Source organism: Acartia tonsa, chromosome 5 (genome assembly GCF_053477335.1).
Source record: "Acartia tonsa isolate MP-2025a chromosome 5, ASM5347733v1, whole genome shotgun sequence".
Lineage (NCBI taxonomy): Eukaryota > Metazoa > Arthropoda > Copepoda > Calanoida > Acartiidae > Acartia > Acartia tonsa.
In genome coordinates this window covers 41474454-41497952 of record NC_137264.1, presented here as the reverse complement: position 1 = coordinate 41497952, position 23499 = coordinate 41474454, and the positions used below count along the sequence as shown (strand labels likewise).

Here is a 23499-nt window from a genome sequence, read left to right as displayed (position 1 = left end):
ATACCTAACCATTACAGGAATAATCCTGCTTATCGCTACAGACGTGCCGAATAATAAACAGACCGAACCAAATTATAAAAAAGGTTTGCGCGGCAAATTTCCGAACTATCCACTTTTGTTATCATTGCCTAATATATCACCATAGAAGAAAATACATGTACATTATACATAGTACTCAGGGAGGGAGGGGACATTGAGCTGTTTATAACTCTAGTCACCAAAGTCTGATAATAATGTTTCCTTATTCGTTAGCGTTACAACCTTTGGGACTTTAAATAAATTTTGTTTGGTTGGTTTATTTAGTTATGTATCCAAACGTTGGTATAATTCTCTTAGAAATATTTTTTCAATTTTAAAGAATTTTATTCAAAGAACTATGAACTCTGGCCGCGGCGCTCTGCACCCTTGCCTGTCTAGCCGCAGCGCTTGGCTCTCTTGCCTGTGTAGCCGCAGCGCTCGGCTCTCTAGCCTATAACGTAACCTAACCTAACCTAACCTAAAATATTTGTTTTCTGCCAGAGTCAAAGTTATGTCGGGGGGGGGGGGGGGGGGGGGGTGGAAGGTATACAAATTTTCAAAAAAACAGGATAACGCCCAAACGTTTCCACCACTTATTGTAATACACAAAAAAGGTAATTTTGTGTATCTCATTGGAGATGTACATCAATTTATCGCTCATTGTCTTATCCCTTAGATCCCTGGTACTAAATACTACGCAAGAGCATAGTAACATAGTAACTTATAAAATCAATACACTATTATGTCCTATTCCTGGGACTAAAGTCTTTTTAAGCGACAGTTTTACACCAAGATTTAAGTCTTTTAGGTTAAATCCTAATCGTAATTATAGCAAAATAAAAGAACTTTGAAATTATAACAGTGTATATTTTAGTCATTTTCATAGTGATAGACAAAAAAGGAAATCAGTTATTTGTGAACTGTTGTTCAGCAAACATCTAAACATTTTGAAATGGACGTTGTTGTAGTTACAGGTTAGATTTTTCATATGTGTATTTCTTTTTGTATTTTATTAAGTCTGATTTTATTAATTTTAAAAGCTATTGATCCATTTCAACCCAAGACTACTTTATCAAACTAACATTTTTGTACAGGCCATATATATATTTCAATAACTAAGGTTATCATTCTCAATCGTCCTATAAACTTTTTTGGACATTTTAAACATATTTACACTCCCGCTACATATCTATTTATGGTCTAACAGCAGACCAAGAATAGATTTTATTAGGAATTTATCTTTGACTTTAATGTCAGTTTAATTTAATTTAAATCTTAATACAGTGCTGTCTAAAAAATAATTCTATATAAATGAAAATGATATTTTATGTAAAAAAATTGTAGTAGGATGTAAGTTTGTCTATATATTGTGTCCTGTTGTGGTTTAGCTATTTTTCATTCTAATTCAACAAATAGCAAATGCGATAATTAGGATGATATTATCATATGGAAAAAAAATTTGTTAGTCTAAAATTTCAACAATTTTAAAATAGACATACGGAAGGTTTAATTGCGCGAAGCACAACCAAAAATTTGATAATCAAAAGGGAGTGGACGTGAGCTTCAGAGTGTGTACTTTACAACTCCTAACTGTCCAACCTGTGAAAACATAATTAACATTCTCATAAAAATAAACGTATTTTGAATATTTAAATTTAAGTGGGGGTTGAAATATATTTACCTTGACACCTCTCTTGGTTTTTAGTGGGGTATATTAACCCCCAATGAAACATTCCTTCTGCACGCCTCTGCTTTTTACTATAGATATAGATAAAGGGTGTGCAAAAAAATGCGGACTTTTTAAAATTGAAATTGTGCGGCTTGTGTTAATAGTAGAAATATACTACGCATACCGTTAGAAACGCTAAGAAGTCTATTTTTAGGAAATATAAAAACGATTCATGTGCTACGTATAATTTATGAGCTACATGTTAAAATGTCCCAACTTACTTAAAACTTGACTTGCGAGCAAATTTTGGGACATTTTACTATCTGGCTCCTAGATTATTTGTAGCACAGGAACCGTTCTTATATTTCCAAAAAATACAGTTCATAGCGGTTCTAACGGTATGCGTGACATTTTTCTACTATTTTCTAACACAAGCCGCGCAATTTTAAATTAAAAAATGTAGGCATCTCTTTTTGCAAAATATCTTCTCTAATTTTAAGTTATATTTTAAAATTTACTCGCAAGTCAAGTTTTACATCAGTTGGGACATTTTAACACGTAGCTCCGTAACTATACGTAGCAGAGAACTCGTTCTTATATTTCCAAAAAAAAATAGACTTCTTAGCGGTTCTAACGGTATGCGTAGTATTTTTCTAATATTAACACAAGCCGCGCAATTTTAATTTGAAAAAACCCGCATTTTTTTTGCACACCCTTTAATTTAAAATCCATATTTTAACATTTATTTTGAACAGGATGCTCTCGTGGTATTGGTCTGGGTCTGGTCAAACAATTCTGCCAGAAGAAGGTAAATTATATACAAAAAAAAAGTTATTTTTCGCATAGCATTAGAATCGGCTTTCCGCTAATTGTAAAATAAAAAATATAAGATTAATATTAAAATAATGTCAATAATACGATACGGTACATAATTTTTTAGTAAGGTTCAGAACAAATTTTTATCCATCGGATATTAATCGGTTTCAAATCCCCATTTCAAAGGGGTTTTGGACAACAAATAAACTTATTGTTTCAAATGCGTTTTTAAGGTTTGAATAAAGGGTTTACGAGCCCGCAAGGATAAGGACCCATATTGTTAGAGTCCACCTCGGTGCATAAAATAAGTAGGTCTAAAATAAAAATTATAATACATAAGTAATATGCTTTAGATAATTTTGTTTGAATTTTAATAGGGATCTATTCAGACTGCTAACAGATTCACCTATATATATGTAGTGCATTAGAATCTAACTTATCATAACTAATATCATTATATATGCATATTCTAACTGCAAACTTTAGAGGAAATTTTACTTTTAACTTAATCTAAGCAAAGTATTTAAAGTAAACTCAAATTGAGTTAGATGAATTTAACTGTTGGGTTTAAAATTAAATACATAAGTTTAACTTTAGCAACGCATTTATTAACGAATATTAAGTTTTTTCCTTAAAGTAACTAACTAGCAACCCCTACCCTCTTTATCTATTAAATATATGAAAATAAGAGGGACAAATAAAATGTTTGCTTTATTTCATAGTCCTGCGGGGAGCCCTAACATTGCGGGGCTACCCTCTACCTTTACCTAACCTATCATAGCTTAAGTTATAAAGATCACAACTTAAAATTAATCCCTTACTTTGACATTATCCAACATATTTTTTAAAATTTTCAAAATAAGGGAAGAGGTCTTTCTTTGCTCGACTAGACACTTTGAGATAAACCACCGAATGTTCTTAATGTGCTATAACATTTTATATTATACAGGTGGTGCATTATTTGCCAAATGTACCACTTTTCTGCACTACCTCTCCGATTTTGTTAATACTCTATATTTTGGTCCGTTAGGTCATTCAAGGATGCTGGATGGCCAAAAAAAAGTTTCAGAGTCCCTGGATGTCTAGATATCTAGCTATCTATGAAGGTAGGTAACAAAAATTTAAAAAACACCCATTTTCTCACAATTTTAAAAATTAATTTTTTCTTCAATCTTACATCCAACCTATACATTTTATACATCAAAATGATCGTTTTTTCATGTAAAAAGCGCACATAATGCTATTTTGGCTAAAACTCTAATTTTACAGGGTGTCCAACAAAAAGTGTATTTTGGATATCTAGCGTAATACCCAAAATACCTGTCCGAAAAAAATCATTTTTTTTTGGCTTAAATCCTGTGTTTTATCTGTGTGCATATGTGGTATATAACGGTTCTGACCACCCGGGACAATAAGGTTGTCAAATTTCACTTTGGGACACCCTGTAAATGTGATTTTTGCGTCTGCAGAGCTTAAACTTGGTCCAAATTGGCTATTTTTTTCAAATTACTCTAATATGTGTCTTAGTATGTTTGGCCATAGTGTTTCTGACCAGATCAATATTTTCATATTTTTTGGACACCCTGTATTTTCAAAAAAAGAGAAGAAAAAGATTTTGTATTTTAAAAATTTTTTTTCTATTTTTAAGTTACTTAAAACTGTCATATAGATACAGGTTTTGACTAATAACAATAATATTTGCCTATTTTACAAATTTTTACACTTTTGGGACACCCTGTGCATGTTTTTGAAAAATGATGGTTTTTGCCCATTTTTTGGGGGAAGGAGTCGTTTTAGGGCCATAGACTATTTCTTCATTTTTGTAGAACTTTTCAAGACATATCATTTGTAATTTATGCAAAAACCGCAAAAACCGAACCGTTTTGCCGTTATTCACCGCCACAGGCGGAATTTTTTACGTTTTTGCTGTTCCGGAGGTTGTAATGGGCATTTGTGGTAAGAAAATGTTGATTTATCAAGATCCCTCTAAAATATTTTTATTTAGGCAATTCAATTTACTAAATTTCATATTTAGTAAAAAATTTTTGTGCAGCTAACCGTTTTTCGTCGAGATGGATTTCAATTGTTAAAACAAGAAAATGAAGTGAATATAACATAAATAATTGCTATAACATAAGTGATAAAAGAAACACAAATCATGTGCATTTGAAATTACTTTTGACAAAAATCGGTTGGATATACAAAAAAAATTACTTTACATGAAATTTAGTAAATTAAAATGTCTAAATAAAAGTATTTCACAGTTATCTTGATAAATCAACGTCTTCTTACCACAAATGCCCATTACAACCTCGGAAACGGCAAAAAACATAAAAAATTCCGACTTTGGCGGTGATTAATGGCAAAACGGTTCGGTTTTTGCGGTTTTTGCATAAATAACAAATACTGTGTCTTGAAAAGTTCTACAAATATGAAGAAATAGTTTATGGCCCTAAAACGACTCCTTCCCCCCAAAAATGGGCAAAAACCATCATTTTTCAAAAACATGCACAGGGTGTCCCAAAAGTGTAAAAATTTGTAAAATAGGCAAATATTATTGTTATTAGTCAAAACCTGTATCTATATGACAGTTTTAAGTAACTTAAAAATAGAAAAAAAAAATTAAAAAAAAACAAAAAAATTTTTTCTCTTTTTTTGAAAATACAGGGTGTCCAAAAAATATGAAAACATTGATCTGGTCAGAAAACACTATGGCCAAACATACTAAGACACATATTAGAGTAATTTGAAAAAAAATAGCCAATTTGGACCAAGTTTTAGCTCCACAGACGCAAAAATCACATTTACAGGATGTCCCAAAGTGAAATTTGACAACTTTATAGTCCCGGGTGGTCAGAACCGTTATATACCACATATGCACACAGATAAAACATAGGATTTAAGCCAAAAAAAATTATTTTTTTCGGACAGGTATTTTGGGTATTACGCTAGATATCCAAAATACACTTTTTGTTGGACACCCTGTAAAATTAGAGTTTTAGCCAAAATAGCATTATGTGCGCTTTTTACATGAAAAAACGATCATTTTGGTGTATAAAATGTATAGGTTGGATGTAAGATTGAAGAAAAAATTAATTTTTAAAATTGTGAAAAAATGGGTGTTTTTTAAATTTTTGTTACCTACCTTCATAGATAGCTAGATATCTAGACATCCAGGGACTCTGAAACTTTTTTTTGGCCATCCAGCATCCTTGAATGACCCAACGGACCAAAATATAGAGTATTAACAAAATTGGAGAGGTAGTGCAGAAAAGTGGTACATTTGGCAAATAATGCACCAGGTACATTGAACAATGTACATACATAGAGTTTCTTGCAAATGTGTAGAATTTTTGTGTCTGTGTCTGTAATTAGCAGCGCAGCTTCTCTGTAATTTGTCCCTAGTTGTTCTTGGGTTTTTTCAATTGACCAGACTTCCCCACAAACCTGTAGTACTAAGGTTTAGAATTAAAAGGTAAGATATTTTGGCAATATATCAAGTAGTCATTAAAATAGCCAAAAACCTGACGTTGACCTAAATGTTTATACCAAAAAAAAATTCAAAAATTGCCAACAATTCTTGAAAATATATACAAACATACATCCATTGATCATAACATATATTTTTTCGTAATTATTGTGTAACCTTTGGACTCATTTTTTCTTGTTTAGAATGCAATTAAATTTGGGAATGTATAGTTCGCACTTCACTAACAAAAACAATAGTTGACAAGAATAAAAACTATCAAAAATATTTTGTATTATTAATTACAAAACGCGCGGTTGATTTTTGGACCACAAAAAGTTTTAATGCTAAGAACCCATTGGGAGGTTTGGTAATTAAAAAAAGGTTAGAGTAAAAGTTCCTCAACATCTAATGTCGGTTGATTGCACGACCTTTATCTATAGGTCCTAAAGGTATTTAGTGAATATATTACTAACTATTTGATTGCAAGACCTTTGTCGTACAGTCACGATGACTTTGGGTACCGGTATAATTTACAGTCCCCAAAGTTACTATTCACGCGGTTTAAAATCTAAATTAAAGTTTGTGAGTTATTGAGAAGCTTCACTCTCGAATTGAAATGTAAAATCATGTCTTTACTCTGCCAAAGTAAACTAATCCCCTAAACTATTGCCCTTGAATCACTAGCCTGGAGTTTTTTTTTATGTTGCAAAACTTCTTTTCAAGTTGTTTAATTCGTCAGTTTAAAGGTTTATCCCTTAAAGGAAGACGGACAGTAATCACCAGATAAAGAGGGACATTGGGATTTTTATCACACTAGTCCCCAAAGTTTTATAATATTTTCATATTTGTTCTTACAACTTTGTTGACTTCAGTTAATTTTGATTGGTTGGTTCATTAAGTTGAATGTTGAAACGTTTCAACCGCTAATATTAATCCACAGTAGGGGTAATTGTTGTCATAATTAGGGATGTACATCAATTTATTATTTATTCCTATTTTTTGTGATTTTGTTTCATTGCATTTCCATTAAACCTTCGTTTCAAGTAGATCTGATTATCCTGATTTTATTTTTGCAAAATTAAAAAGTACTTTAAATATTTTATTTTATTTTATTATTTTATTAGATACTAGCGGCTTCGCCCCTAGCCTCTAGGGGCTTTGCCCCAAGAGATGGTAAAAAAGTGTGGAAACCTTTCACAAAGGTTACAAAAAAAAAAAAAAATGCAGCCTGCGGCAGCCTGTAGCAGAGCAAAATAAAAAATAAGGGGGGGATTTTTTTTGTTTTTGGGGGAGTTGGGGGTGTCCCACCACCCCAGAAAATATCTTAAAACCACCACAGGACCAGTAGGTATATTCCCTGAAGAGTAGAGCCCATTCGGTTCAGCGGTTACCGAGATCTTAAGCTTCAGACGGACAGACATCGTTCTACTTTGTATTATAGATAATTCGAATTTAGTAATGTTGCTTTTTCAGATATTTCCTCCCAAACACGTGACTCTAGGGCATCATCATAGGAAAAATACCATAATCGGTGAAGGTAGCTTCGACCCAAAAATATATATTTATCGCATCGTATTATAGACAGCTTTCCGCGGGTATTAAAATGATAAATTACAAGAGTAAAACCAGTTTTGTTACCCCGATGGGCCACAGGGCCGGTATAACAAATCTGGTATTAATCACATGTTTTTTTTTAAATTCGTTGAAAATTGTCTGTAATACAATGCAATACTTGATTTTTTGGTTTCGAATTGGAAAGGTCTTACGTATGCTCTTTAAAAGCATTTCAAGTATTGCTACGCAGCTGATCCATTTCTGCTTTATTAAACCGGTTTTTGTTAGTTTACAGTTTAGGGGGGAAATACTAGAATCACAAGGTGGACATGTATTGTTTTATTGTTTTTATTGTTTTCTTGATAGAATTTAATCATTTATATCTTATTTTCTTGGAGAGTTTTTTATCATAAAAACATTTTTCATGGTTTTTAACAAATCATCTCTTAAACGTAGGTGATTTTATAAATTTCACAGGATCAAGACCAAATAATAGAGTCATAGTTACATCAAAATGAAGAATGTTACCCTCAGAGTTTATTTTTGTTCTAGGTACAGTTGGTGGCAACCTGCAGGAATCCAAGCAAAGCTCCAGAACTAGCAAAGATTCTCAAGTAAGAAATTTCTTAGGTTCATGTATTTAGTTCAATGTGTGAATTTGGCGTGAATTAATGATGATTTTCAAATAATTATTTTTTAAACGAAGGTATTATATAATTAGGTCAGTCCGTTCCTGAGCTCTTTGAATCCTAACGATTTTAACTCTGATTTTGGAGGAATGATTTATATGAGGATTAGTCGGAAGTATCTTTAAAATCCAGTCTCAAAAAGTATATATTTTTGGATTAAGCTGCCCGTATTGAAGTAATTTTAAGATATACAGGGTATTCTTGTGTAGATTTCTACATATTGTTGAATATTGAATATGCAATGTGTTATTATTTTAAAATTGTCAATGTTCATTTGTCGGTCTTATTTGTTGAACTTCACCTTTATAGATTTTATCATTCATGTTATTTTTAAGAAGATGAATGTAACAACGGATGTACATTACAATATCATTAGAGGGGCATCGTAGCTCAGTGGTAACGCACTGAGTTACGGTGGTGAGAGTTTGAGTTCAAGTCCCCATGTGGCAACTAGAATTTCTCAGTCGCAATTCATTCACGCATTTTCCCCTTGGTTGTGTAAGAAGGGTGATTATTGGGTAGTTTGGATATTCAATAGTCACGTACATAATATAAGTGCAATCCTTACCCAAGCACTTCTGTAAAGAGCGTCATTCATTAGGGTGACCTAATTTGGGACACCTGCCATACTCGGCGAAGGTGAGGTAATAAAGAGTAGATCCCTTGAGACAGCGGGTCAAGTACTTGGACCTTGACCTGGCCCTGGTGCTTGCATACAAAAGTGTCTCGTCCACTCCATGACTACTTAGGTCCAAACGCTAAGAAACAATGGCTACACACACAGAGTAGCTGTGCGCCACAAAAAAATATCTAAAAACTTTCTTAAAAAGAAGATTGTAAAGCAAATATAAAGTTAAATATTTAACTACATGATGTTCAAATTTGTCAGTAATTGTTGAAGTCAAATTAAACAAAACTTTATCAAAATAAGAATGAATTTATAAGTAGCAAAGAACATAAAACTTCTTCATATTATTGTTATCTTTAAGTACTTCTTTTAGTACACTCTGATTTTTTATTAATAATTTCTGCGAGGAGTTTGACATTTAGTACCGCCTAATCAATTTCATATTACATATATATATCCCTATGTCCATGCATAGAGTTAGACATTTAGTACAGCCTAATCAATTTTATATTACATTTATATATCCCTATGTCCATGCATAGAGTTTGACATTTAGTACCGCCTAATCAATTTCATATTACATTTATATATCCCTATGTCCATGCATAGAGTTTGACATTTAGTACAGCCTAATCAATTTCATATTATATTTATATATCCCTATGTCCATGCCTAGAGTTTGACATTTAGTACCACCTAATCAATTTCATATTACATTTATATATCCCTATGTCCAAGCATAGAGTTTGACATTTAGTACAGCCTAATCAATTTCATATTATATTTATATATCCCTATGTCCATGCCTAGAGTTTGACATTTAGTACCACCTAATCAATTTCATATTACATTTATATATCCCTATGTCCAGGCATAGAGTTTGACATTTAGTACCGCCTAATCAATTTATAGGCATTTCTTTCACACAATTACAATACAGAAAAATTTTACAAGTTGGCCCTATTTTTAAAAGCGAAGCTTTTCTATAATTAGGGTCGGTCCGTCCGTACGTCCGAGATAGATAGCTTTTATTAGTTAATTTAGGCATGTTAGAATTGTCCTATCGATTTCAAACTTTGCATGATGATTCCTGTAGTAGTTGGGTACGATTTAGAAAGCGTAGCAACTCTGTAATCATTACCAGAATCCGTACGTCCATTTTAAACATGTTGATTTTTCTACTTTTTAACAACAAATTTTCAAGTGTTTTAATTATCCGTTTGATCTGATTTTTGGTATATTGATTCCTGGGACAATAAAGAACAATATTATAAGCGAAGCAACTTTATAATCAAGTCCAAACATGTAAGTATGTCCATAAACATTATCCTGTTTTTAAGCAGTTTTTCAACAAATTTACCTACAATTTTGATTCGACATTTATACATTTATGTTCCGATTTTTCAGTTCAGATACTATACAAGTGTTAATGTCCGTTTGTCCTACCGTTTCAGTGCTTCGCTTTTATGGATGTTGTCATCCTTGTTTTTTTAAAGTTTGTAAGTTTTAACGGACTAAAAATTTGTGTATCCTCAAAAAAAAGTAACAGGATATGTGTCTGTCTTTCTGTCAGTATGTTGTAAATCTGTCTGTGTGTATAAACTGTATGATCTCGCTAATCGCAAAACCGACAATGAAGATTCTTTTAAATCCTTTTAAAATCATTTCAGGGAGAGTACTTGACCCCTAGAAAGAATCTTCCAACTCCCAAAAATTAGATTTTATTTTTTTACTTTGGCATTGACAGTTGACAAGGGGTATTTAAATAAATTAAATAAAACTCAACCTTGATTATCTTGTTTCAATAAAATGCGAAAAATTGTGTCATTCATAATATTTTTCTTTTAAAACAAGCTTTCATATATGCAAAATTATTAAATAATTAAATTATCACAGTACTTTAGTCATTATATGAATATCAGTCATGCCCTCTTTCATTTAATTCCATATAATCACCATAAACAATATAAATTAAATTTAATCTTTTTAGATCAAGTATTTTTGTTTGTCTCTCTTACAACTGAAAAAAATGAGATCAATGTTTTCGAGAAGCTGGGGTTGGTTTTAGGCTATTTTAATCCCCAACCTTCCACTGAATAAATGGGACGCACTGCAAGGAAATTAAAGCATAATTATCAAAAGGCCTGTTTCAATAAAACTACTAAGGGTGTATTAAACCAGGGATCTAAAGGGATAAGACAATGGCCGATAAGTTCATGAACATCCCCAATAATGATACACAAAATTACTCCTTCTGTAGATTAAAATTAGTGGCGATAATGTTTGAACACTCAACGTTATAAACCAACCAATCAAAATGTACTAAAGTCCCCAAAGTGTTAAAAACCAGCACAATGTCCCCTCTCTCTATGGTATTCAAGATATACCAATAACTTTATATAATTTATAATACACCAGCGGTTACGACCTAATCCCATGTTAAATTTGAGTTTCAAAATAATAAAAAAAATTGTTTTGGAGGAGGGGGGTGAAGACACCCTCCCCAAAAATAGTTTAAAACCTTCCCAGGACCTATAAGAAGCGTCACTGTAAAGGAGAACAATATCGGTTCAACGGTTAGCGAGATCCTTCGGGACAGACAAAAACGCTTACTACTTTATATAATAGGATAAAGTTTTTCAAGTGACATTGTTGATTAATAAGTTTTCAACTAGATATAAGTTGCTACTCTATATGTCACACTGGTCCATTTATCAATCAATTGTATTTGTTGCAGGATTTAGATAAAGAATGGCAATTGGCTAACCTAAGAATTATACAAATACGAGAGAAGGAGGTGGGGGAAATAAGTTTCTAACCATTTTTAAACAAATTATTGTTAACAAACCAACATAACTACATTACTAGAGAAACTAAATGCTCACATGTCAAAGGTTGGCAGTTTTATGAAAATATGATTATAAATATATGAATATAAATCAATGAACCAATATTATTTCTCTAACATGAAAATGCTCACTTTACAAAGCTTCACAGATATTGGACGTAATCGTCTTGATAATGTTAGAAAATTTATGAGCTATGATGAAGTTGCGAAAATTTGCAGACAGTTTCAACATTTTTACGGTGTACATTCAATTCCACACATAACCACCAGAGACAAACATTAAACCCACATATCATGACAATAGCAGAAACAACCCTTTTTTTTAAAGCGAAGCTTTTCTATAATTAGGGTCGGTCCGTACGTCCGTCCGAGATAGATAGCTTTTATTCGTTAATTTAGGTATGTTAGAATTGTCCTATCGATTTCAAACTTTTCATGATGATTCCTGTAGTAGTTGGGTACGATTTAGAAAGCGTAGCAACTCTATAATCATTACCAGAATGTCCGTATGTCCATTTTAAACATGTTGATTTTTCTACTTTTTTAACAACAAATTTTTATGTGATCTAATTATCCGTTTGATCTGATTTTTGGTATATTGATTCCTGGGACAACAAAGAACAATAGTATAAGCAAAGCAACTCTATAATCAAGTCCTAAAAATGTAAGTATGTCCAAAACATTATCCTGTATCAAGCAGTTTTTAAAAAAATTTACTTACAATTTTGATTCGACTCTTTCGATACTTTTATATTCTGATTATTCAGTTCAGACACTAGACAAGTGTTAATGTCCGTTTGTCCTACCGTTTCAGTGCTTCGCTTTTATGGATGTTGTCATCCTTGTTTTTTTTTACTTTTCAAGTAAAAAACATCTGATTTATAATATATTGTTTTTTTTGTGCTTCCTAAAGTTCACTATTTAATCATTTTACAGAATTTAATGCCCCTCTTTATTTTTCAAAATAAATTGAAAACGAGTGTAGATTTAGAATGAGGAGAATTTTTTTCCGTACCTAGCCCCTACAAGTCTATACTTAGTACACAATATTACCTGACCTAATGAAATCGAGAATTAAAAGAAAAACTTCATTACCCCGCTTTTTTCTATATATTTCAAAATGAGGATTGGAGGGGCTTGACTAGGGACCTAGAAGAAAAAAGGCTGTCTTTTTGCAAATATGTAAATCTATACGGATGTGATATGATGCGGAAATTAGTGCACACCAATTTTCGCATTACCCCTTCCCCATCTCTGCTCACAAATCCTTTTTCTTCACATTTTTCTTGCTTCCATCTTTAGTGTTAAAAATCTGCAAAAAAAACCCATAAAAAGTGGAGAAAAAAAACCTAATTAGTCGGTGGTCTCTGTTATTTTTCAAAATACTTTTATATGAAAAGGTAAAAATTACCTTTTTCCAAAAGCTGATTCTCCTAATTATATTTTGCTAATATTATTGCTGCGCTACCTTAAGCAATTTTGTAAAAACACTATAGCTCCTATCCTTTACATAAAATATGTAGTTGTGATTTACTTCACCGCAATCACGTACGCAAGGATTGGTCAATTGGTTTAAATAATAATCTATCCCAAAATGTTAGGCATAATATCTTACTTTGATGTATAGTCAGCTATACTGAAGATTAAATTATGTGCCATTGTCTGTTCCTGACAACTTCTATGAATTTTAGAGCTATGTGCATTATTTTCAAACATTTTCCTTGTTTTTGCAGCGAAAGAACTCAATCATATGGATGATTATTTGAAGTACTTCCCCAATTATGATGAAAAAAATTGCCCCTCCTCTTGGTAAAAAATATTGGTTGGAAAGCTTGCAATGCACAACGCCAATTTGAATCAACCTAAAAAAGAAAAATATTTAACAAATGAGAGACGTAGAAGTACTAGTATAATTAACAGAGCAATACGCTCTCCTTCCCTCCACTTATAATTGGCCCATGTTTACATACATATAAGCCTTATGATTGGCTAAGAAACATCATTTTTTTAAAGCTTTTTATAGTGCCCAAAAAATGACGTCATACTGGCCTACCATTGTTCAATTAAAATGTATACTGGTCTGCTATTGGTAATCTAGTCTGTGTATTGGCCAATCACTGGTCTATTGAATTGTATGTAATTTTTAATAGGCACTATAAATGGCTTCCCTTTTTTGTTTTCATAGAAACTATCTTAATATTTGTTTCAGGGACAACGGTCAACCTGAGGCACTTCCCCTTGACCTAACCAGCAAGGAATCTGTACAAACACTGGCGGATAACATCAAAACTAAATATGGAAAGGTAAATCAATCAATATTTAGTGCCTCTAAAAAATGACGTCATGCAAACAAATGACCAATTATAAACCAGTATACATTGTACAATATATACTGGTCTCATTTGTCATTTGTATTGTATGACGTCATTTTTACAGGCACTATAAGCTGCTTCATCATTTAAAGAGAATTCAAACTTTAGGTTCTAATTTTATTATTACAGAAACTCTATAACTAAACTATTTTTGTACAACTGTCCAGCCGTCACTAAAAAAATTTTTTAATTGTTTAAACACGTCATTTTGTTTGTTGGCTTTAAAACATTGAGATGGTGGTTTTTTAACTAACAGTGTCGAAATTTGCCACCTATTATTTTAATCTCAAAAGAGGGAATTTCGTTAACCTTTATTGGGGATGTACATAATTTTATTATCCATGTGGTTTTGATTACTACTTTTATAACTTGAAGGTTGATATTCTGTTGAACAATGCTGGTCTGGCCACCAAGAATCATCCCCATGATCCTCCTCAAGATCTGGATACACTAGAGATGATGCAGGTATGATAAAAACTTTGGGTACTAGTGTGGACCTGTTGTCTTCGGCACCTCGGGGCTAAAAAAACTGGTTTTAGTCTTATAATTGTACATTTTTACATCCGCGGAAAGCCGTTTATAATACGATGCGAGAAATAACTATTAACGCATCGTATTATAAACAGCTTTTCGCGGATATAAAAAAAAAGTAAAAATTAAGAGCTTAGGCCCCCTCGGGTCCAACAAAACTGGTAATAATTTTATGGTTTTTCTTTTAATATTCGTGGAAAATTGTCTGTAATATGTTGTTTTATATAATTTTTCATTGAGGCTGAGAGCCGGTTCTAATCCAGCGGACAATAATCGGTTTAGAAGCCATACTGGAGAACATTTTCCTTTAGTAATGATTTATAATTTTTTAACAAGCATATACCTTTTATATTTTTTTTAGATCTTTGAGACCAACGTTGCTGGTACTTGCCTGGTCACACAGACCTTGTTACCATTGCTCAAGGAATCTTCAAATCCCAGGGTTCTGTGCATTTCTTCCTTCCTGGGTAAGAATTCAATATTTTAACCAACAAATTTAGGCTAGATGCCAAAAAGTTTTGAAATTTGTCCTTTAGTAATTTCCAAAACCATTATTTATTTTTTAACAAAAAATATACTGCAATTATCTGCATTGATATTTTGACTCTTAAAAAATCACGTTATGCTTTACATATTTAAGCATGTAAGGTTTTTTTATTTGCTATAGTATATAAATATCTATTTAGGGAGTATCTCAAAGAATACACCTTCCGAGACTAATTTCTACATGGCTACATCTTACAGGTATTCTATGGTTTCAGGCTATTTTGATGTTATATTTCAATCTTGGAGTAGATTTTGATATTTTCTATCCCGTCCTAGTAAGATAGATTTTTCTCGTTTTTTCTATAAATAGAGTATATATTAGATTAAGATGTGAGGGATATCACGAATATTACCCCACCCCTATCAAAGACAAATAAAAAGAGAAAAAAGAGGAAGTTTATTAAATAAATTTGTTAATCTTTTTGTAGTTTTGACTTTTACCATGTATTTGATTATCTTTTTATACCCTGTTTTTTGAAGGGACAGTGGAAAGTGTCTTGTGTTACGTCGTATAAATACTTATATAATCCATCTCTTTTTAGGGGTTTTATTTCCCACTTCTCCTCTCATCTGTCCTTTTTATGACGTTACACATGACACTTTCCGCTGTCTCTTTTATGACGTTTTATAATACACTGCTTTTTATGCTCTTTGGTTGATTATGTCCGTATGTCTAAATCTTTCAAATGTGTAACTATGGATATATATAAAAAAAATATGAATTGTTGAAAATCAAAAGAGACATCTGACAAAAGTCCTATGAAGGAATATTTTTTCTATTGTTGACTAAATAATAATAATGTTTTTCAGATGCTCCAAATCTGCTTTAAATCAGCTGATCCGTTGTTTTGCTCTGTCCGTACCAGAAGTTACCTTCCTGTCCGTCAGTCCTGGACATGTCCAGACTGACATGGGCAATGCCTCAGGTAATGCCTAGATTCGTTGTTTTGCTTTGTCCGTACCAGAAGTTACCTTCCTTTCCGTCAGTCCTGGCCATGTCCAGACTGACATGGGCAATGCTTCAGGTAAAGTTATATTTTTGGTGTTAGTGTAGCGGATAGATATAAAGTGAAGACTAGCTTCGCTTCGATTATTAATGACATCTTTGTAAACTTTGCCTGTTGTCAATAATATATTGATTTGAATGTTGTATGCAGTTTGATTTGAGGTTCCTCTCCCAAAATACATAGGAAGGGAGGAGTCTGCTATTATTAAGCTTTATCTGTCCTACTGTTATACCTTCCCGCTGAATTATGAATGGTGGAAGCCATTGTAAACTTACCTATTTGTTTATATATAACTCTAATTGAGTATTTTCTGAACAAACTTGTATATAAATCTTACTGCTGTTGATTGGCATGACCATATCGGCTAGAATCTACACTACACACAGACAAACATGATGTTACTTCTACATAAGGATTAATTAAATTACTAATTTCTAATTGAAATATAATTATAGGTAGAACAGCCCCGCTGACAGTCGATCATGTTTCTGACAAGATTTCGGATCTGTCTATCAACATGAAAAAGTAAGTTTTATCCTAATAACAAATGAATTCATGTAAATATGATCTAAAAACAAGGATGACAACATCCATAAAAGCGAAGCTCTGAAATGGAAGGACAAACGAACATTAACATTTGTAGAGTGTTAGAACTGAATAAACTGAAAATTAATTAGTATGTCAATTTGATACAACATTGTAAGTACATTTGTTGCAAAACTGATTAAATACATGATACTGTTTAAGGACATACAGACGTTTTTAAACTTTATTATAGAGATGTTTCGTTTATAACCGTAACGGGCGGACAGACGGACCGACCCTAATTATAGAAAAGTTTTGATTTTAATGATTATTGATTTCCGTATTATATTTCATTCACCGTGAGAGTTAGTTAAGGAAACTTGAATTTTTATTTTATTTTCATATATCCTAACATCATATGAAATTATAAATTGAATAAAATAACTACTCTTACTGCATACAACTGTTCTTAATAATTTAAAATATTTCTATTTTAAATCCTAATAATAATATTTGTTTTTGTAGGGAGCAGAGTGGAGCCTTTATGGATTTCAACCAAGAAATTATTCCTTATTAATCAAAATTATGTGAATTGTTTTTTTAATAAATTCGTTTTTGTAATTTTTGTCTTATTATGTTACAATTGGCTTCGTCTCTAGCACCTAGAGGCTCTGTTTTTAAAGGACAGACTAATAGCCTAAAACCAAATGTAGGCTTAAATTTGAAAATATTAAAGAAAATATGTATGCCTTTTTGATTTTTATATAAATAGATAGGTAGATATGTATTTCAACAAAATTTTTTCAGCATATAAAATGATAATAATATTATTACACATATTAACATATTTTTATGCATAGTTTGGTACTTTCATAACCTTGGTTGGCCGTAGCAAAAGCTAAAATACCAGTTTAGGACATTTTTATTCAAATGAATATTATAATGTTTCTAGCTACATAGAATTTTAATCAGTTAATTCTATTGGATATATACATATAACATATAAATAGGTTGAAATAGAATGAATAGTAAGGTATCAATGATGCTATTTACACTATGATACATAGGGCACTGGATGGTTTTAGGCTATTTTTTAAAATTTGAGTCTCAGGATGAATTTAGGCAATATTTTCATCCTTCCCTACTGCTTCGAATACAGTGTCCCTAGATGCTTGGGGCGCAGTTTTATATAGAGTTTTTATTATACCTCCTCTCCTTAAAAAAGATTAAAATACAAGAAAATTCTACGTAAAAATAACATATTTTAAGAATTTAACACCCTACTTCCCCTAAAGGTTATTTCTTAGCAAGAAATTAAGAAATTTTTGTTAAAAAGATGTTTTTGTTCCATGTGTTGCGCCACTTTCAATTTCACTTTAAATTCCCCACCTATTCATTAACATTTCATACAAACTTTCCTGTTAATCTGGATGGAATGTGTTGACTTGCATCATCATTTGTGTCGACGGTAGTTTACCATAATTGAAAAAAAAAACTTGTTTTAGAATATTGTTGTTGGTTAGGTTTGGTTAAGGAAAGATAAGCCCCGCAGGGATAGGATTATTAGGGGTTTGGTCTCCCCGCTGTTGCTGGACACACCCAACAGATAGTCAACTCTTTGAATGTAAAGACCTTTGTCTGAAATCTTACCTGTGCATGCATGTTATTAGACTCACATGTTTATGGACCTCGGCACTTTTCTAACACTTATTTGTCACAGGATTGAATTTTTATTGTCTTTACTCATGACGTGGTTACACACTTGACCAGCATAAGTTTACACAAAAAAAACATATGATGATACAATATTAGCACAAAAGTTTAACAAAGTTTACTTTCCCTTCCGTCCCAAAAGTCCTATATGACCTTAAAGTGCTTTATATACATTCATATACATTCTTACCTATACTCAGGGGGTATAGGGATAAAAATGACAGTCAGACAACCTATAGTTATAGAGATACTACTCTATTAATAATGGGAAAATTTATTTTAAAAAATGACAAGTTCATTTAAGAATATGCTTAATTGGTCAGCCAAATCTTTACGAAAAATGTTGATTTCCCCTTATAATTCAAATATCTACCAAATGATAACGGACCAAGAAAGTTATATAGTAGTTTCTCAATTATGAAAGGCATCTTTTAAAAAAAGCCATCTATTTAAAATAGCTACCTGGCAAATATTATATTCCTTATAGAGTTACGGAGTACTGACAAACGGACAGACAAATTAACTTAAAATATAGGAGCCTTGCTTCTAACAAAAAAATATTGATAAAGTAAAGATTAGGATTTTTTTATATTCAATTTACCTATTCCTGTATGCCTGCATAAATTAAAAATATGTGTAAATACCCAGGAGGGAAAATTTTCATAGAAAGTGAAACTGAGAGACACTGTACATGTACCTTAAAGGTCCTATGATAAGGTAATTATAGAGTACAGAAACTGGACCATAGAATTTAAATAATAATGAAAAAATAAGGATGCCCCCAAAATTTAAAGGCTCAAAATGAGGGCTTTGTGGTAGGTTGTTGTAGTGAGGATGACAACAACCCTTTAAAAGTAACAAACTTTGTAGGCCTTGCCTTTTTATCTAAAATTCCCTTCCTAAATGTAAATCCCTGTGCACGTTGCGGTAAGTTTGTTATTCTAACTGACTAAAAGCCCATGAACTAAGTTTCAATGTTTCAGGAAGGCAATTTAAATATGGCATTCAAAGACTTTGCATTCAGTATTGTTATTTTTGCATTCATATTCTAGAGTCAGTTTTCTTTACCTGAACAAAATCCAATTCCGAGGTCATCTTCTATATTCTGTACATACAATATTGTTATATTTACATTAGGAAATCTTGTAGGGAATTTAACTTTAAGAGTCTCTACTACATGTCACTTTCACACAAAACGCCTAATTTAATCAAATCTAAGTTTTGATTCTTATATTCTGACACTTTTATTCATTTTATGTCAGTCCCTTAAGTTAACTGACAATGGTGTACAGATTTTACTTTTCTAGATTCCCTAAAGAAACATTTTCAGTCCTATGTTCAATGGATATTCTTAAAACGATAAAGTAAGAACTAAATTTGTCAAAGCCTTTTAAAAAATGTTTACTCTGATTGATACAATGTATACTACCCTTAGAAAAGTACACTTTTCTGAGTGAGGGTGGGGGGGGGGGGGGCATATGCATACAAAAACTCACTTACCCTCCCCTAATGCTAAGTAATAATGAAATTCCACGTTTTTGAGTTTTTCGCCAACCTGTTGTGAATTAGAAGGGAAGTTCTCTGTTAAACGACGTTGTCAATATTAAGTCAACATGCAATTTTATGATATATGTGGTATATTTTTGTTTGTGAATTAGAAGGGAAGTTCTCTGTTAAACGACAGTGTCAATATTAAGTCAACATGCAATTTTATGATATATGTGGTATATTTTTGTTTGTTTGTCAGTTAAGATCTCTCTAAACGCTGAACTGATAAGATTTCCATTTTAGAATGCTTTATATACACAGTTCCTTGGAAGGTTTTGGTCTTTTCTTCTGAATTAAAGTTGGTTTTAGGCTATTTTTTCTACTCTCTTCTTCCCTCTCAAATGCAAAGCCCCTGTATGCTAAAGACGGAGCCATTAGTATTTGATGTCATAAAATTTCGACTAAAATATCAATAAGAATTGAACTTGTATGTCATCACATTGCTTCCTGAATTGACAGAGTTTACTTGACAGCGGGACACGAGATAGCAGGATTTCCTGGATTTTCATACCTGAGCGGTCAAATTAGAAAGTGAAAGGGGGTGGGGGTATAGTAGTGGGAGAACAAGGGGAGTAAGGGGTTGGAGGGTAAGTGTGAAAAATCAAGGTGAAATTCTTTCAGAAATGGGGGCAAATTTTAAAGTTAAAAATGTATAAACCTTTAAATCCTTAACATTTTTGTTTAGAAAATAAATTCAGCAAGGTGGCTACGTTTCACCACTTCAAATGGACCCTTTTATTTTAGTTTTTTATTTTAAAAAATATTTCAAATATCGTAGCCGCTCTTCAATATAAACGTGTTATTCTGTCGGTCCTTCAGTGGATTTTCATTGTATCTGCTTAATAGCATGAGAAAATGAGGTTTTAAGGCACTCAATCAATGCAATGGTTGATAATCTGGTTAACAAAACTTTGAAATATGTTAATTATCTTATTTTAATAATCAAATTTCTATAAATATTATTGCTCTTGTTAAATTCATTTTGTTTTTAAAGGTAAAATTCTCGACTTTAAATTGACTGTATTACGTTATTTTAATTTGTAAAAAGAAAATTTTAATCTAATCTTTTTCATGGAGTAGCTTCCATACTTATGTAAAAGTAACAGGATGTCTATCTGTATTGTGTCTGTGTGATTGTACCGAAGGATCTCGCTAACTGTTGGATTAATATGGGTTTCCTTTCCATTTATAGTTCTAGGGAAGGTTTATGTTGGGCGAGGGTATCTCCATCTTCCCAAGAGAAATCGCTCCTGTGATAAAATACCCGTACCCCACTAACTTTTTTCCGGCAGCCACGACTCAGCCGCGTATAAGCCTCAAATTTAAACCCGCGTGTGTGCAAAAAAAAATCTGAAAATATGGATTGTCTATTTAGGAACAGGTTTAAACAGCCAATTTAATTTTAAAGTTATAATATGACGATTTCACTGAGTCTTGCACGCGGCCACCGCGCCCCGCTTTTTTCTTCTTTTTGGTAAAAATTAATCTCATTTGAGCAAAAATTATTGCGCACAATGTAAAGCTAAACCTTGTATACATAAAACTTGACTTGCTCTTGATATTTTGTCCATTATTGACAGCTTCAAATATACTTTTTGACAGAAGTAGGAGGAATACAAATATGTAAACTCTACCTGGGATACAGAGATAGCACAATAGAATATAAATTAGTCTTTATTCCAGTTTCCATGTTTTAATTTATACCTTGAAAGTTTCTAAATATAGAGGAAAGAAGGGGTTGTATTTATATTTCATTGTCATTGTTCTATCCCTCCCTGAATGTGTACACAACACATGGAGGGATAGGAAATAGGGCAGATAAAATAGGTTTTTCTTTCTTAACAAGCTGAGCTGTGTCCATCCTTTTATATAAAGTAGTAAGGATTTTTTGTTTGAAGCTTAATATTTAAGAAACTACTAAACTCACGAGGTTCTTTACTTTGGGGAAGCTTAATATTTGTCCTTAGATGGTTTCAGGTTATATTATTGCTAGATTTAAGTCCTGGGGGTGATTGTAGGTTAAATTTCAATCCCATCACTACCAATTCGAAAGTTCCCAGGCTATTATTGGCGCAGCCGCTAGTAAGTTACTAAGCAACCACATGCTTATAATTTTTTTTTATGATATTACTTAAGTGGAGCGAGTAAGGGCATTCTCTAATACGGTAATCAGAATGTCCCTTCAGAGATTGAAATGGTTTTACATTGAGGCTCTCCTTCTACCCAGCAACAAGGTGGTTAGCTGGGTATCCAGTTTGGGTGACACTGACACGTTATGGCTTATGTACGGGCCCCTCTACCTTCCTATCTCCCCTTCTGGTATGGATCACGATAATTTTTAGTTTATCTGTAACGTAAAATTAAGAATTAATAAATAGTCAAACATGCCCTATAGTAATGTAAATCTACATTAGAGAAATCGTACCTCTATCCCCTATGTTATCTGAGAAAAAATATAAATTTTGAAAACCTACTCTGTAAGACAGGAAGACGGACAGTCTAACCCTATTTATATATAGCTGCACTACTGAAAATGTAATATATTGTAGTAAGTATAAACATATTGTATTACTAGCTGCTATCTCCCCCTAGAGGTCTCTAGGGGCACTTGAGGGGATAGGGTTGAATTCGACAACCCATTTCTTTATTTTAGCTTGAAAAATAAGATTAATAATTAAATGTTTCAAGGGAGGTTGGAGGTACCCTTCCCTAAAATAGTTCTAAACCTTCTTATGAAGTTATTACTTATGAGAAACTACATTATAAAGAAGAACCATATTGGTTCAGCTATGAGTGACACACACACAGAGATCCTGTATCTTTTATATAAGGATTATAATTGAAGTGATTGTTTTCAACTGCCCAACTAATACTTGAAAAGGAAATATTTGAAACATAAAACATTTTTCTTTGCATGATTCATTTCCTCTATATTGTCTTACTTAAACATATTTTTAATGGCACTGGAAGGGTAATTTTCTTCTTACTTTAAAGTAGTATAATGTATATTAGTAAATCTGTTACTGAAATTAATATTTTAATATTTATATGAAAAGATTACAGAAAACATAGTAGATAAATTAAACGTTTTGATCTTACTATTGTGACTTAAAATCTAGATTAGCGGCTATTCATTCTCAACTTAAAAATTAATGTAAAATAGAATTGGGGTTAAAATACACTAATAAACTCTAATAGATTTGTCTCTAATTGCACTCTATTAGCATACACTCAAATATGGTTTACAATTTTCTGTTAGAAAGAGTCGATGAGGGAAGAGGAAACTTATATAGATGCTATGCATCTAACAAGTTAAATGATATGATTAAGGAAAGTAAAAGTATCAGAATTCATACGTAAGATATAATCTGATATTCCCCCTACATTTTATTTAACATTTGACATAGAAAAAAGGAAAAGTGTATAAACTAAACTTATATAAAAGTAACGAGAAGAAAGATCTCTGTAACCGCTGAACGGTTTTCCTTAACAGTTTAGCTTCCCATAGGTCCTGAGATGGTTTATAACTACATTTGGGGGGAGGGTACCATCATCCTCCCAAGAGA

At 32.2% G+C, this 23499-nt stretch overlaps 1 protein-coding gene across 2 annotated transcripts; it reads left to right on the top strand.

The window, feature by feature from the left end:
• The first annotated feature begins 744 nt into the window (after positions 1-744).
• Positions 745-17293, top strand: LOC145319528 (putative oxidoreductase SSP0419). Of its 2 annotated transcripts, none has more exons than XM_080161710.1 (10): positions 745-992; positions 2443-2495; positions 8079-8140; positions 13901-13994; positions 14439-14528; positions 14956-15061; positions 15281-15338; positions 15951-16066; positions 16603-16672; positions 17198-17293. In XM_080161710.1, exons 1-10 carry the CDS (start codon positions 971-973, stop codon positions 17247-17249), a joined length of 723 nt encoding a protein of 240 aa, XP_080017836.1. In that variant the 5' UTR covers positions 745-970; the 3' UTR covers positions 17250-17293. The 2 variants fall into 2 exon arrangements, 1 of the variants encoding a protein (XP_080017836.1); XR_013879916.1 differs by having other exon boundaries at positions 876-992; positions 15951-16165.
• Positions 17294-23499: the final 6206 nt, after the last annotated feature.